The sequence below is a fragment of the Armigeres subalbatus genome, chromosome 1 (genome assembly GCF_024139115.2).
Source record: "Armigeres subalbatus isolate Guangzhou_Male chromosome 1, GZ_Asu_2, whole genome shotgun sequence".
NCBI lineage: Eukaryota > Metazoa > Arthropoda > Insecta > Diptera > Culicidae > Armigeres > Armigeres subalbatus.
Window position 1 is genome coordinate 114,801,295 of NC_085139.1, and position 16,519 is coordinate 114,817,813.

The window sequence follows — 16,519 nt, forward strand, 5'->3', positions numbered from 1 at the left end:
ATGTGGAACAAATAACTTAACGCTTTCATACAGATAGCGTGGTGGTGTGGCTAAAGTAAGCGCATCTCCACAGCTATTATTGTTACTATTCTGGGTTCGAATCCCGGCGCGGCCATACAATTTTGTAATTGTTCTGCGATAATTCTCGCGAAAAGTGAGTGAGAGGTGAAAGTAATGAAACGAAAAAGGATTTTCATCTAATAGGCAAGATTTTCGTTCATCTTCTAATGCTAATTCTAGAGAAAAGATTGATGGGTGAAAGATGATCATCAACATAAACAACGAAACAAGATTTTCCCTTGGCCCGAAAAACGCTTGCTTTGGTCTCATTGAAACGAAAAGTCGAAACCCTGATTGTAACAATTTTGTTAAGCACTATGAAGAAATTCGTGATAGTTGTCAGATTTCTGTTAGATTGTCGACCACTGGGACACCCCCTGGTGAATATCCTCTCCTACAAACTTGATCCAGCTTCTCTCCGTGCGTGGGAGGAGAAGATCAGCCAGGATGATGACGTCAAATACAACGATTTAGTTGATTTTTTGTACCAGCGTGTGCGCATCCTGAAGTCCCATCGTTCCCAGCCCGGTCAAGCAAAGGTGGCCGGCAATATTTTGCCTTCAAAAAAGCAGCTTTCGTCCAAGTTCGCCGCCAGAGCGATATCATCCGATAGTAAAACAAACGTTCCGTCATGTTTCGCTTGCTCCGAACGGCACTTCCTATTCCAGTGCCAAACATTCTCCAAGATTCCCGTCAGCCAAAGAAGAGAGCTGATATCCCAAAGGAAGCTTTGTTGGAATTTTTTCCGAACCGGTCACCATGCTAGAAGCTGCTCATCTAAGTTTTCCTGTCGAACGTGTCGCAATCGCCACCATACGTTGCTGCATGATCCCATCCAGACTGTTAAGTCTTCTGCTGCTCCTGCCGTGATGTCGAAACCCCATGACGTGATGTCCAATTCTGCCCTGCTGGCCAATGCGGGACCGTCTTCCTCCTCCCAACAAGTTAGCATGTCGGTTCAATCCCAAGCCAGCACGGTTCTTCTACAGACGGTTCTTCTACAGTCATCAGAGCTTGCCAATCTCCTTGCCATCTCTCAATCCAAAGTTGATGTATCCGTTGAAGGAATTGGCCAATCCCATCGTAAGTTGCATCGTGCCATCGCCGCCACAGTGCGTTCAAGGGTAGGAACTTTCTCCACAAAACTGCTAGGGTGGTTATATAATAAATTCAACTGGGTAATTTTAACTTAAATAGAGCTTCTACAGTCATTTACCTACAGCTATTATTTAATACCACACTTTTGGAATAGGCCAGCAATACAAAGCCAAATAATCGGGTAGCAGAAGAATTCGTCGATGAATGCGATGAATCAGTATATAAAAATTATGCGCTGGTACCGAAGAAAAAAAAGGCCGATTATTAAAATCTTGTCAATAAGTGGCATTTGCATAGTTATCCAATCGAGTGAATCGATGTATTGATTGAAGGAAGATGGATCGTTCTGACGATCGGGTATAATGAAGATAACACACATGATCAGTTTGTAACAGCGGAAATCAAATGAAATTGATCAACGCTAAAAAGGCTAGATAGAGAAATAAGATCGCGTTTTATGTAGATCGCGTTGCTAAGAGCTTATTATCCAAATATTATATTTGGATAAGTGTTATCGTGAAGCTAGCTTTATGTGAATATGCGAAGGTTTCCCAAGCAAGCGAGAGTATAATTATTTATTTGAGATTAGGCAGCGAGCTTGCTATAGTTTATCAGGTTGAATGTTGACAAAATCTATATACCTCTTATACTTCTTCTTGCATTTGAATGTGTCTTAAATTTTGTATGAGCTAGGTGGCTTTCATATTTTTATCGTAAATAACGCTAGTTAGGGGTTGTTTACATATCACGTAAGCATTTTTTCTGGGTTTCTCGACCACCCCTCCCATGTAAGATTTTTTTCATGCAAATGATTTTTTATATATATATATAATGCGTAAGAAAATGACAGACCCTCCCTCCGCCATAAGTGCTTACGTAATATGTGTACGACCCCTTGGCAATGTCCAAGACCGCCTTTAGACGGGGTATTTGAATTATTTTTTGTGATTTTCAATTGATCAGATTTCAAAAAGTTTTTGATGTTAATCAATCAGTAATATAAACTTCAATGCATGTTCAAATAGGGTTTACAGTCAATTTTCATCAAAGTTATACACATTTATAAAAAAAATTGAAATATTTTGTTCCTCCATGTTATCGCTCATATACCTTTGAAAAGTGAAATATTTGTAGTTTAGTATTTTTCTACAACTAACCTTATTCAATAGAAAGTTATAGTGGTGAATATTACTCTCTAAAATATTTACCCAACTCGTTACACAGAAAATTTAACTCTGAAAATTTAAAAATTGCAATAAGTCAGCATTGAATTTGAGTTTTCATACTCTAAGTAGGGTTACCAACTTGATTTGGACCCCTACACATTTTGGACCCTCCTGTCAACATTTTCTTAATTTCTGAACTAAAATCAATGCCGCTGCTAATTCCTCCACAGGAAAATAATATTGTTCTGCATCTGTTTTATTAGTTTTCCGTGTGAAAATAACGATATTTAGATGACATTTCAGTAAAATCAGTTTGTCTAAGAAGGCGAGCGTTACAATGCGTTACGCTTCAAAGCATACACCACTGAAAATCTCAAAACGCACACAATAAGTTCATGTCGAAATTTTGAATTTAAAAAGCAGGAATCTTCTCATTGCTGTATGCCAATTGAAAGGTAAGACTTTGCTTCAGCTCAATTCACCAGCGCAAATTGGAAATTCGACTCTGAACAAGCTAAATTAGCGGTGTCCAAATGTATTGCAATGTCCAAAACAAAGAATATTTTTATTTCAGAAAGTTGCAATTCTCGATTTATCAACACTTGATGCCAATTTCAAATTTCTATTTCATTAATAAGGGGCCCTCCTTAGCCGTGCGGTAAGACGCGCGGCTACAAACCACGACCATGTTGAGGGTGGCTGGGTTCGATTCCCGGTGCCGGTCTAGGCAATTTTCGGATTGAAAATTGTATCGACTTCCCTGGGCATAAAAGTATCATCGTGCTAGCCTCATGATATACGAATGCAAAAATGGTAACCTGGCTTAGAAACCTCGCAGTTAACAACTGTGGAAGTGCTTAATGAACACTAAGCTGCGAGGCGGCTCTGTCCCAGTGTGGGGATGTAATGCCAATAAGAAGAAGAAGAAGAAGATTTCATTAATAAAACTGCCATCTATGACATGATGTGATATTCGCTTGTATCAAACGTGTCATTTGATATATAAAAGAAGATATCGGTAAGCACTTTCAATAAGGGTCCAGAATAGAACATTCACCCTATGTTAAAAAATCGAAAAATATTACTAGATTCAAGAAACTATTTGATTGTTTTTATCCAAAACAAAATTTTAAAACAAAATTCTAAAAAATCAAAGTGTGAAATTAATAAAATCGCGAATTAAAAATTTCTAATGCGCAAACCGTGTTTAGTACGATTTTAGAAAACAAAATAGTGATTTTGAGCGAAAGCAAAAATTTGGGTTGTAAAGGGTTAAAACACATAGATATCTGATATTTCTCCATACAGTTTCCAAACAAACTTTAAGCATCCCCCCAACGTTGACCGATTACAAATGATATTAACTATTATCCATATAACGAGGGTCCGAAGCTTGTGTGCGTTTGAAATATGAATTGGGGGTAATTAAAAGTTTCGCTCTGTTCTTAATCGTCTCATCCTCACCCTTAACCTTCGTCTTCTCGATAATTTTCAAGAGAGAAGTATGGCAAAAGGCATTGAAACTATGTAGATAATAACAAACGGATCCACATTATGTCATATTAGGGTTGGGTTAGAGAACATAAAGAACGTTGAAACGATCCTGTTTTCATCAGTTGATGATCTTACTAGTTGAACGAAAATCCATTTTTAATTCGACTCGATTTGATGGTGCAAACCTACACCCCAGAGAGTGTCTGGAAGTATCTGACTGAATGACAGAAATAGATACAAAGCTCAAATATAGCCGAAGTTTCGTCATACAAGTTACAACTAGTGACCATTAAAGTATCGAATCTATCACATCTGGAACAAATTGCATTCTAATTTATAAAAGCTCCCTGAGTTGCCATTTTTAAGAACTTTATGCTTTGAGTCTAACAAATATGTAAATGATACTTTACCACAGACTTTACTACTTCTATCAATTGTGCTGATGTCGAAAATGTACAAATTGCAAATATCGAAATATTTTCTTTTTTCAAATGCAACTCTTTCATAAAAATCTTGTTAGTATGTATGGAAAAACAAAGACTGAATGACCAACAGCAAAACACAGAAAATTGAAAAATCAAATCATCTTCTACTTACAGATCGCCAGTGCTCCAGCCACAACGATAAACCCTCGTCCGGACAGCATCTTAACGGTTTCGTGCCGTTCCGTCCTACTCTAGTTCTTCTCGACTTCACCACTCGGTTTCACTCCACTACACTCCACCAGCGGAGATAACTTCGCGTCCAGCGTCCACTTGGACAAGACAACTCTGCTCCCGAGCAGGAGAGAAAAAAAGCACCACTGTCACTTTTCTAGCCAGACTTTCACGGTGAATTTTGAAATCCAGAATCTCACTTTCAATCGAGAGCCCGAGCAATCGTTGACCCTACTGGTCATAAACCACTAATCCACACAGCCTTGCACTACAAATCCAGCCTTTCACCCGCGGCTCGTCTGTGCCACTATTTGTCACGCGCTAGTTTGCTGCACAGCAAGAGAAACCCATCCAGAAGACCTCTTCCTTGGGGTCTTCAAGTCCCGTTTGAATCCCTTCCACGCGCCACCACTCCAAGCCACTTTTCTGTACTTTACACTGCAGAAACGACGACAGCCTCGGTCCACCGACTAGGCCAAGAGAGAAGATCCGCACCGTTCGAAAGCTCGCCACAGACTAAATCCATCCGTGGGGTTGCGGGAAAATATGTACACTCTGGCGGCCCACACTGCACCACAGCCACGGACGGGCTCCAGCCAATCCGTTCGGCTCGGTTTCGATCGCACAGCCAAAAGCTCCGATCATGACCGAGTCGCACAGCGTGCGCTCGGGATGTTTCGCCTCACGCAGCCTCCAGAATCCACACTCCGCGATCAGGTTATTGTTAAATGAGAATAATGATGGGGTTCGTCACTTGCTGATGAGTTTGTCAGAGTCCAAGTTCGCGGCAGGGTTCTAGCAGCAGCAGCGCCATGGCTTAGCGTGGGTACAAGTTGATAAGACCCAAGCATGATCAATCAAGAAGAGGCACTTGATCGTGACCTTATGAGCAGCGCCGGAGGAAAAAGTTGATTTGCTGCTGGCTGCCTTTTACGGTTCTGCTGTGCATGAATGGCTGGGTGGAATACAAGACAGGATAAAATGCAGAAAAAATATAACAATCGTTCGCTGCATTTATTTTTAGCGATATAATATGTCAAGTTTAACGATGGCCGTGACTGGTCGTAGCACAATATGATGTAAGAGTTGTTTCGGAAGTGCGGTTTTAAGAGAAAAAAATAATTCGGGGATGCACCAAGGTCCCGGATGTTGTTTCTTTAACTGTATAACATTAGTAAGAGGTAGATAAAAATTTGATCTGAAACGTAATAACGAAGCTGATTTTTTATTAACTGAATTTTATGCCACTTGTCATAATTGTGGAACTATCCCGCTCAATTCCACCACTTGATTGTACACGTAGACATTTTCATCAGCTACAGGGTATAGAAAAAAATGACGTAGTTTCGGCAAAAGACTTACTGAACATTAGTGTAAATTTTTACCAAGATTTCAGCTGTTAGATTATGCGCAAAAAAAAAGCTGAGGTGTGCAAAATAATTTAAGAGTATACATTCTTATTCTATGGGATTGCATGGAATATGATAATAATTCCGGCATGTGGCAACTCATTCCATATGGTATTGTTTCTAATAAATAGTATGTGAGCTGTTTTTATTTACTTCTCACTTAGACTTAATCTACATTCATCTCATCGCGAAAAAAAATACAGCATCAATCTCGTCACATCTTTTTGCTAGTATTACTAAAAAAATACGAAAATAAGAAAAAATCAAATCATTTTACATTGCTTTGTATTTGGTCAGGTCAGCGCCGTTGCGTATGGTTGGCCAGGTTTGGCCCCACCAAGGGCGCTAGGCCTTAAGGGGCGTCGAAATCTAGAATTGAACTATAGAAAATGATGATAAATCTCATCAAGGTTTTTTTACGAGGTACGATGGATGCCACTTGAATTTTGTTAGATTTTTTTGTAATTTTTTTGGTGAGTTTAATTCATTGTTTTATTGATGCTGAGGATCTCAATCGGCTAAAATCAAACCGTGTAAAAAACCTTGATATATTCTCAAATGTATCGGTTCAAAGTGCTTCAGATTCAAGCTTTTAACAGACGTTTCCCTCGGGGACTACATCCGCAATCAACTGTTCGACTAATTTTCGAAAGGCCTTTTTCCGTCAATATCTGATACAGGTAACAAAACGTAGGCTCAGGGAGCTTCTATTTTACTATTTTTTATCAGTTCAATCAAAGGTAATTGCCTATTTCCGGGGATTAAACCACCCGACTTGGACGTTAATTTACAATGTTATGAAAACTCACATGTGAATATGTACGTTATGTGGAAGATATTGATTTGGAAAATGTATTGGAGGTAACCACTTTCCCTTCGATGGGACTCGAACCCATGACCCTACAGTACGCTAGACTGGTGCTTTAACCAACTAAGCTACGAAGGACCTCCGTCGGCCTTCGCAACCGAGCGGCTACTGAACGAGCTCGAGATTCCCAAATTGGACGCATAGTCAAATCACTCGCAATCCATTTCTCAAGCCAATACTTCCACATGTGTATTGTACACGTCCACATTAGAGGAGCGTGAGTATTTAGAATGTCTGGCTGCTATACACATTCTTCATCAGCAACCGTACTGATCAAGTGAGGTTGTGTAAGCTATTTGCCAGTCGGTCGTCAAGCTCAGACCCGACCGCATTGCGTAGGCAAGAGCACGCAACTCAAGTTCAGTTCAATCAAAGGTAATTTCCTATTTCCGGGGATTAAACGTAGCTTAGTTGGTTAAAGCACCAGTCTAGCGTACTGTAGGGTCATGGGTTCGAGTCCCATCGAAGGGAAAGTGGTTACCTCCAATACATTTTCCAAATCAATATCTTCCACATAACGTACATATTCACATATGAGTTTTCATAACATTGTAAATTATTTTTTATCATTTACCTGATGAAGAAGGAAGTGAAAATAGAAAGAAATAGGAAATATAAATGAAAAGAAGATTGGAACAAGTTTCTGGGGAAGAAGCCCTAGATGAGGACTTCAACACGCCAAAGGAAAATCACAGAGAAGACTTAAAAAAACGCGTATAATTGTTGTTCGTGACTAAGAAATCTAAACTGTTTTCAAATAATAGACACTCGGATGTAGTGATAGGAAGTTTGTTTTAATTTGAGAAAAATTCGTACCATAACGATCGCATTTGATCCTGTGAAATTTTAGATTTCTAACCAGACAATTGTATAAGGGTGAAAAAACATACAAAGGCGTTCAATATTCGATGATATTTTAAATTTGATTTTTCTTTTGGGTCTATATAATCTGGTAACGCTTCAAACTAAAGGCATGATGAATGCGAGAATCTGCATCGAGGGATTTCAGTAATGATGGCAGCTGATCTATTTAAAAGTTGAAATTTATATACCTTCTACCAATTCTCTCCTAGTTGAATTTAATTTAAAGTCCAGTAGTTCTACTCGCAAGTTGGCTTTCTCAGTCTGAAGAATCAGGACGATGTTTTTTTACGTGTTCGACTTTGAAGCTGTTGTATGTTAGAAAACAAACCCAATCATAAAATCGCTTTTCCAAAATTTTACAAAAAGTAAGCATGAAAGCTGATCGAAAGTGGTTTACAATTATTTGCGATAGACGACAGACTATACTAACATTCAAAAAGGCTACAACTCATCGGCCGAAACGTTGGACAAGTAAAAAATAGCATCGTCCTGATTTTTTAGACTGAGAAAGCCAACTTCCGAGTATAACCTACCCTAACACCGTAGGTCCAGTAGTTTTTTCAAACCACAGACCAAGGTCTAATGGCGATTCCGAAGGTCATTCAGTCCACTCCAAAGAAGATACGTCCGAAAGTTATCCAACCACTGACCGGCACAATTGAGACATGGATTTTATTGGCCTAGCTAGATCCACTAGTGCGTGAATTCACAACAAGGAAGTCTGGATTTTGTGTCGGTAATTCACGCACGACTGGATCTAGTTTTTTTTATTTGCGTAGGTTTATTTAATCTTTCAGAAAATCGTTGAAATTTCTGTAAAAGGGAGTTTTAGAAATGTTCTGGCCTTTTTTATAATCCTTACACCTATTGGGACACATGCAAGTTATAGGCTTAAGAAATTCATAAAGCAAACATTTCTTAAATACACCGCGCAAAAGAATTAATTTTGAAAAAAAAACCAGCTCTTATCATGCCATTCGTTTTGAACATGCATTAAAGTAAGGGGTGCCCAATAACGGTTTCGCCAAGGGCGCTGAAAGTCCAAGCTACGGCTCTGGGTCAGGTTCTGCCAAAACGTACCAAGTGGCTTTTTGACTGATTTTGATATTTTGATCGTAAAAGGAAGCTTCCTTTCAAGAGGCTCGGAAGCCTCCTTTCAAGAGGCTCGGAAGCCTCCTTTCAAGAGGCTCGGAAGCCTCCTTTCAAGAGGCTCGGAAGCCTCCTTTCAAGAGGCTCGGAAGCCTCCTTTCAAGAGGCTCGGAAGCAGCCTCCTTTCAAGAGGCTCGGAAGCAGCCTCCTTTCAAGAGGCTCGGAAGCAGCCTCCTTTCAAGAGGCTCGGAAGCCTCCTTTCAAGAGGCTCGGAAGCCTCCTTTCAAGAGGCTCGGCAGCCTCCTTTCAAGAGGCCCGGAAGCCTCCTTTCAACAGCCTCGGCAGCCTCCTTTCAAGAGGCCCGGCAGCCTCCTTTCAAGAGGCTCAGCAGCCACCTTTCAAGAGGCCTGGCAGCCCCCTTTCAAGAGGCCTGGCAGCCTCCTTTCAAGAGGCTCGGCAGCCTCCTTTCAAGAGGCTCGGCAGCCTCCTTTCAACAGCCGCGGCCGCCTCCTTTCAACAGGCTTGGCCGCCTCCTTTCAAGAGGCTCGGCAGCCTCCTTTCAAGAGGCTCGGCAGCCTCCTTTCAAGAGGCTCGGCAGCCTCCTTTCAAGAGGCTCAGCAGCCCCCCTTTCAAGAGGCTCTGGCAGCCTCCTTTCAAGAGGCTCAGCAGCCTCCTTTCAGGAGGCTGGCAGCCTCCTTTCAAGAGGCTCGGCAGCCTCCTTTCAAGAGGCTCGGCAGCCTCCTTTCAAGAGGCCTCGGCAGCCTCCTTTCAAGAGCTCGGCAGCCTCCTTTCAAGAGGCTCAGCAGCCTCCTTTCAAGAGGCTCAGCAGCCTCCTTTCAAGAGGCTCGGCAGCCTCCTTTCAAGAGGCTCAGCAGCCTCCTTTCAAGAGGCCTGGCAGCCTCCTTTCAAGAGGCTCGGCAGCCTCCTTTCAAGAGGCTCGGCAGCCTCCTTTCAAGAGGCTCAGCAGCCTCCTTTCAAGAGGCTCGGCAGCCTCCTTTCAAGAGGCTCGGCAGCCTCCTTTCAAGAGGCTCGGCAGCCTCCTTTCAAGAGGCTCGGCAGCCTCCTTTCAAGAGGCTCGGCAGCCTCCTTTCAGGAGGCTCGGCAGCCTCCTTTCAAGAGGCTCGGCAGCCTCCTTTCAAGAGGCTCGGCAGCCTCCTTTCAAGAGGCTCGGCAGCCTCCTTTCAAGAGCTCGGCAGCCTCCTTTCAAGAGGCTCGGCAGCCTCCTTTCAAGAGGCTCGGAAGCCTCCTTTCAAGAGGCCTGGCAGCCTCCTTTCAAGAGGCTCGGCAGCCTCCTTTCAAGAGGCTCGGCAGCCTTCTTTCAAGAGGCTCGGCAGCCTTCTTTCAAGAGGCTCGGCAACCTCCTTTCAAGAGGCTCGGCAGCCTCCTTTCAAAAGGCTCAAGCCTCCTTCCAAGAGGCTCAAAAGCCTCCTTTCAAGAGGCTCAGAAGCCTCTTTTAAAGAGGCTCAGAAGCCTCCTTTCAAGAGGCTCAGAAGCCTCCTTTCAAGAGGCTCAGCAGCCTCCTTTCAAGAGGCTCCAGCCTCCTTTCAAGAGGCTCAGGAAGCCTCCTTTCAAGAGGCTTGGAAGCCTCCTTTCAAGAGGCTTGGAAGCCTCCTTTCAAGAGGCTTGGAAGCCTCCTTTCAAGAGGCTTGGAAGCCTCCTTTCAAGAGGCTTGGAAGCCTCCTTTCAAGAGGCTTGGAAGCCTCCTTTCAAGAGGCTTGGAAGCCTCCTTTCAAGAGGCTTGGAAGCCTCCTTTCAAGAGGCTTGGAAGCCTCCTTCAAGAGGCCTCGGAAGCCTCCTCTCAAGAGGCTCAGGAAGCCTTCTTTCAAGAGGCTGGAAGCCTTCTTTCAAGAGGCTCAGAGCCTCCTTTCAAGAGGCTCGAAGCCTCCTTTCAAGAGGCTCGGAAGCCTCCTTTCAAGAGGCTCGGAAGCCTCCTTTCAAGAGGCTTGGAAGCCTCCTTTCAAGAGGCTTGGAAGCCTCCTTTCAAGAGGCTTGGAAGCCTCCTTTCAAGAGGCTTGGAAGCCTCCTTTCCAGAGGCTCGGAAGCCTCCTCTCAAGAGGCTCGGAAGCCTTCTTTCAAGAGGCTCGGAAGCCTTCTTTCAAGAGGCTCGGAAGCCTCCTTTCAAGAGGCTCGGAAGCCTCCTTTCAAGAGGCTCGGAAGCCTCCTTCCAAGAGGCTCAGGAAGCCTTTTTAAGAGGCTCAGGAAGCCCCCTCTCAAGAGGCTCGGAAGCCCCCCTTCAAGAGGCTCGGGAAGCCTCCTTTCAAGAGGCTCGGGAAGCCTCCTTTCAAGAGGCTCAGAGCCTCCTTTCAAGAGGCTCAGAGCCTCCTTTCAAGAGGCTCAGGAAGCCTCCTTTCAAGAGGCTCGGAAGCCTCCTTTCAAGAGGCTCAGAGCCTCCTTTCAAGAGGCTCAGAAGCCTCCTTTCAAGAGGCTCAGAAGCCTCCTTTCAAGAGGCTCAGAGCCTCCTTTCAAGAGGCTCAGGAAGCCTCCTTTCAAGAGGCTCAGAAGCCTCCTTTCAAGAGGCTCAGAAGCCTCCTTTCAAGAGGCCTGGAAGCCTCCTTTCAAGAGGCCTGGAAGCCTCCTTTCAAGAGGCTCGGAAGCCTCCTTTCAAGAGGCTCAGAGCCTCCTTTCAAGAGGCTCAGGCCTCCTTTCAAGAGGCCCGGAAGCCTCCTTTCAAGAGGCTCAGGAAGCCTCCTTTCAAGAGGCTCGGAAGCCTCCTTTCAAGAGGCTCAGAGCCTCCTTTCAAGAGGCTCGAAGCCTCCTTTCAAGAGGCCTGGAAGCCTCCTTTCAAGAGGCTCAAGCCTCCTTTCAAGAGGCTGGAAGCCTCCTTTCAAGAGGCTCGGAAGCCTCCTCTCAAGAGGCCTGGAAGCCTCCTTTCAAGAGGCCTGGAAGCCTCCTTTCAAGAGGCCTGAAGCCTCCTTTCAAGAGGCTTGAAGCCTCCTTTCAAGAGGCTTGAAGCCTCCTTTCAAGAGGCTTGGAAGCCTCCTTTCCATTTCTCGGAAGCTTCCTCTCAAGAGGCTCGGAAGCCTTCTTTCAAGAGGCCTGGAAGCCTTCTTTCAAGAGGCTCAGAGCCTCCTTTCAAGAGGCTCAGAGCCTCCTTTCAAAGGCTGGAAGCCTCCTTCAAGAGGCCTGGAAGCTTCCTTCCAAGAGGCTCAGAAGCCTTTTTAAGAGGCTCAAGCCTCCTTTCAAGAGGCTCAGGAAGCCTCCTTTCAAGAGGCTCGGAAACCTCCTTTCAAGAGGCTCGGCAGCCTCCTTTCTAGATGCTTGGAAGCCTCCTTTCAAGAGGCTCAGGAAGCCTCCTTTCAAGAGGCCTGGAAGCCTCCTTTCAAGAGCTCAGGAAGCCTCCTTTCAAGAGGCTCAGGCCTCCTTTCAAGAGGCTCAGGAAGCCTCCCTTTCAAGAGGCTCGGAAGCCTCCTTTCAAGAGGCTCAGAGCCTCCTTTCAAGAGGCTCGGAAGCCTCCTTTCAAGAGGCTGGAAGCCTCCTTTCAAGAGGCTGGAAGCCTCCTTTCAAGAGGCTCAGAGCCTCCTTTCAAGAGGCCTGGAAGCCTCCTTTCAAGAGGCTCAAGCCTCCTTTCAAGAGGCTCGGAAGCCTCCTTTCAAGAGGCTCAGGCCTCCTTTCAAGAGGCTCAAGCCTCCTTTCAAGAGGCCTCGGAAGCCTCCTTTCAAGAGGCTGGAAGCCTCCTTTCAAGAGGCTCAGAAGCCTCCTTTCAAGAGGCTGGAAGCCTCCTTTCAAGAGGCTCGGAAGCCTCCTTTCAAGAGGCTCAGAGCCTCCTTTCAAGAGGCCCGGAAGCCTCCTTTCAAGAGGCCTGGAAGCCTCCTTTCAAGAGGCTCAAGCCTCCTTTCAAGAGGCCTCAAGCCTCCTTTCAAGAGGCTCTGGAAGCCTCCTTTCAAGAGGCCCGGAAGCCTCCTTTCAAGAGGCTCAGAAGCCTCCTTTCAAGAGGCCCGGAAGCATCCTTTCAAGAGGCTCAGAGCCTCCTTTCAAGAGGCTGGAAGCCTCCTTTCAAGAGGCTCAGGAAGCCTCCTTTCAAGAGGCTCAGGAAGCCTCCTTTCAAGAGGCTCAAGCCTCCTTCAAGAGGCTCAGAAGCCACCTTTCAAGAGGCTCGGAAGCCTCCTTTCAAGAGGCTCAGGAAGCCTCCTTTCAAGAGGCCGGAAGCCTCCTTTCAAGAGGCTCAGGAAGCCTCCTTTCAAGAGGCTCAGAGCCACCTTTCAAGAGGCTCAGGAAGCCTCCTTTCAAGAGGCTCAGAGCCTCCTTTCAAGAGGCCTGGAAGCCTCCTTTCAAGAGGCTCAGCCTCCTTTCAAGAGGCTCAGAAGCCTCCTTTCAAGAGGCTCAGAGCCTCCTTTCAAGAGGCTCGGAAGCCTCCTTTCAAGAGGCTCAGAGCCTCCTTTCAAGAGGCTCAGAAGCCTCCTTTCAAGAGGCTCAGAGCCTCCTTTCAAGAGGCCTGGAAGCCTCCTTTCAAGAGGCTCGGAAGCCTCCTTTCAAGAGGCTCGGAAGCCTCCTTTCAAGAGGCTCGGAAGCCTCCTTTCCATTGTCTCGGTAGCCTTCTTTCAAGAGGCTCGGAAGTCTCCTTTCAAGAGGCTCGGAAGCAGCCTCTTTTTAAGAGGCTCGGAAGCTTCCTTTCAAGAGGCTCGGAAGCCTCCTTTCAAGAGGCTTGGTAAAAGAAAAGGGAAAAAATAAAATCAGATAGGAAAAAAATATAGAAAGCAATGAAATGAAACAGGAAATAGAAAAAAAGAAAGAGGAAAATAGGAATTAGTAAATTGGAAAAGTAAAATGCAAAGAGAAAAAAGAAAAAATAATTAGATGGAGGAGAACAAAAAGATAAAAAAACATTAAAAAACAAGAAAAATATAAACTGAGAAAACGGAAAAATGCTAAAGAAAGAACTTGTATTTTTTTACAAGGTGAAAGAAAATTGGGAAAAAGAAATAGGTCACAGAATGGAGCAATGGTGCAAACATATGTGGAATAGGAAAGCTTCGAGAAAGGAGGTAAGGTAAACCGAGAAAAAACTAAAAAGCAGAAAATATCGAAGAAAGAAACATAGAAAAAATGGGAAGTAGAGGAAAAGAGAAAGTGAAGAAGGAAAAGGGACAAGGAAACAATGAAATGAAGAACGAAAAAAATATAAGAAAATAAGAAATTCAAAAGTAAGGAAAAAGAAATGATGAACAAAGACCTAAGAGAAAAGATACAAACAAAAGGAAAAGGGAAAAAGCAAAATAAAAAAGTTCAAAACCAGTTGGGAAATAAAATTGATAAGGAGAATGGAGGAAGAAAAGAAATGCAAAATAAATCAGAGGGAAAAGAAAAACGTGAAATGGAAATTCAAAAGATGAATAAGAGAAAAAAGCAACACATAAAGGAGAGAAAACAAAACGGAAAAAGGATACAGTGAAAAGGAATTGATAAATATGTAATAGGAAGTTGAAAGAAGAAAAAGGCATGAAGCAGAAACAGATGTTAAAAGGGAAAAGTATAGAATGTGAACTTTAAAAAAACATGAGAAAAAGAAAACTAAAAAAATTGAGAAGGTAAAAAGGAAATGATAATTAACAGAGAGTAAAACGAGAAAAAATGAATAAAAAAAATATCAGAAAAGGACAATTTTTAAGCATACAAAAGAAAGACAAAGGAAAACGTAGAATGTGGAAAAGAAAAGAAGGAAAAGAAGTATCAAAAAAAGGGGAAAATGTAAAAGGAAACTGGAAAGGAAAATTTAAAAAAAGTATGAAAAATGACTCCGAGAAAAACAAAATTAGAAAAGAAGAAGGAAAAAATACCTTCTCATGCAGGAAAAACACAAGCTTAAAATTATTTTGTTTTCAAACAGGAAAATGGAAAAAGAGAGAAGTAACAAAAAAGAAGCGTGAAGAAGATGTAAATGGAAATGAGAGAAGCAGAAAATGAATAAAATATGCTTTTGTTCATAATGAGTAAAACTCTAATCTAGTCGTGTTGGTGCCAGTTATTTTTGCCATAACTTTTGAGCCCGTATTGCGATCAGACCATTTTTTAAGATCCAAATAGGATACAAAAGCACAAGATTGCCCATAGAATGCCACTTGTGAGCAAATCGGTTATGAAAAGTGCCTAATAATGAGTGAGTTCTTTGCGCACATACATTCACACGCACAGTCAGACATCATCTCATTTCGTCGAGCTGAGTCGATTGGTATGGGTCTCCGGGCCTTATATAAAAAGGTTGGTTCTGGAGCGACCGGGTAGCCGTTACGTATACTAGAATGACAAAAAGGAAAATAAAAAGGAAATATAAGAAGGATAGGAAGAGGGAATGAAAACAGGAAACAGGAAAAAGAAAACAGCAAATAGGAAATAAAAATATTAGGGAGAGAAAAGACTAAAAAAATAATAGGGTGAGAAAGGAAGAGAAACAAGAAATAAAAATAAGAAAAAGTATGTAGGAAAAAGGGAAAATAGAATGAAAAAAAGGAAAGCGAGAAAATATAGTTGGAAAAAATTAAAAAAAAAGGAAATAAGGAAAAGCATACAGTAAAAACAAAAGATAAAAAAGTCAGTTTTAAAAAATGAAAGAAAAAATTAAAACGCTTATTATGAGAAATTGTAAAAAAAGAAAGAAAAAACGGATTTGGGAAAAGTAATTTAAAAAAAAGAAAAAAAACATGGAAACGAAAAAACAACAAATCGAAAAACCGAGAAAGGTAAAAAAAGAAATAAGTAAAAGGAAAATGGAAATACATAGCAAAAACGAGACAGAGCAAATAAGTTCAAAGGGAAAGAGAAATAGTAGCAACGAGTATGGGAAACATAGACGGAGAGAAGTGTAAGTAGTAAATGATATTGGAATAAAAAATATGAAAAATGTGTAAGAAATGAGAAAAAAGGAATGAAAAAAAAGAAAATGGTTATTCATAGATCAACTGATTATCCTGCATTTTTGCCATAGCTTTTGAATCCATAATTTAAGCCTGTCAATTTGGACATTTCCTTAAAGAAAAAGGAATTAAGAATGAAGAATGAAGAAAAATTTAGAATGATGTTTGAGAAGTGAAGGTTATCTTCAGTGACTTGTACTTAGGTGGAAGAAAAGGAGGAGGGAAGAGGAAAAAGGGGGGAAGAAAACGAGATAACGTCAAAGCCATTGGCCAACTCATTGGCGTATAATGAAGAATGATTTTGATTTTAAACTTCTAGTACATTCGCATTTTAATAATATTTGGTTTTTCTTTCTCATTGCATTGTGCATTGTTATGGTTGTTAACAGACGTGATTCAACACGGTATATTTCTCATTGATTTACTTAATATTTGTATCGAGTACTTCGATAGTACGACGCAATAGTCACATGTCGATTAGAAAGCCGGGTCATGAAGCTCCTGATTCTTACAATTTGCTATGACTCTCATTTCCATTCACGCTTCACGCTCATTCCTAGGAATCTATAAAATAACATCGTGCGCATCAGATTTATCATTTTACGTTACTTGTTCATCGGTGATCGTGGCCATGACCTCACACCATCCAGCAACGGAGGCAGCTTAGCTGCGGGTAACCGTTTCCGTTGCATCAGCACCCCCGTAGTCTGAAGGTACTCGCTGCTCAGCAACTAGCGGTTATATCAATTCGTCGGACGAGGCACGCTAATGCATGCATTTAAAATAGATGTTTAGAATGTAGTCTAGCCGAAGTGTCTATATCGTCGATGGTGACCGTAGATCGTGATAGGTGGCGTGTCGCACCTATTAAAGATCACCTGTCGATAGATTCGCAACGGTTGCCCCCGGAGGGAGCAGTTGTTCTCCGCGAAGATGATTCGATGCGATGTCTAATGATATTTAAATT

The 16,519-nt window shown here is 42.6% G+C and overlaps 1 protein-coding gene and 1 long non-coding RNA gene across 2 annotated transcripts in view; both read right to left on the reverse strand.

The window, feature by feature from the left end:
• The window catches only part of LOC134204981 (protein Skeletor, isoforms B/C-like), a 59,090-nt gene extending 54,094 nt beyond the window's left edge, over window positions 1–4,996 (reverse strand). Inside the window, exon 1 of the mRNA XM_062679831.1 lies at window positions 4,416–4,996. Within this exon, the coding sequence (XP_062535815.1) occupies window positions 4,416–4,464 (49 nt within the window). The 5' untranslated portion in view covers window positions 4,465–4,996. The remainder of the gene's footprint in view (window positions 1–4,415) is intronic.
• A 330-nt stretch (window positions 4,997–5,326) lies between these two features.
• The window catches only part of LOC134205649 (uncharacterized), a 363,787-nt gene continuing 352,594 nt past the window's right edge, over window positions 5,327–16,519 (reverse strand). Inside the window, exon 3 of the long non-coding RNA XR_009978170.1 lies at window positions 5,327–5,429. This is a non-coding gene — a long non-coding RNA (uncharacterized LOC134205649). The remainder of the gene's footprint in view (window positions 5,430–16,519) is intronic.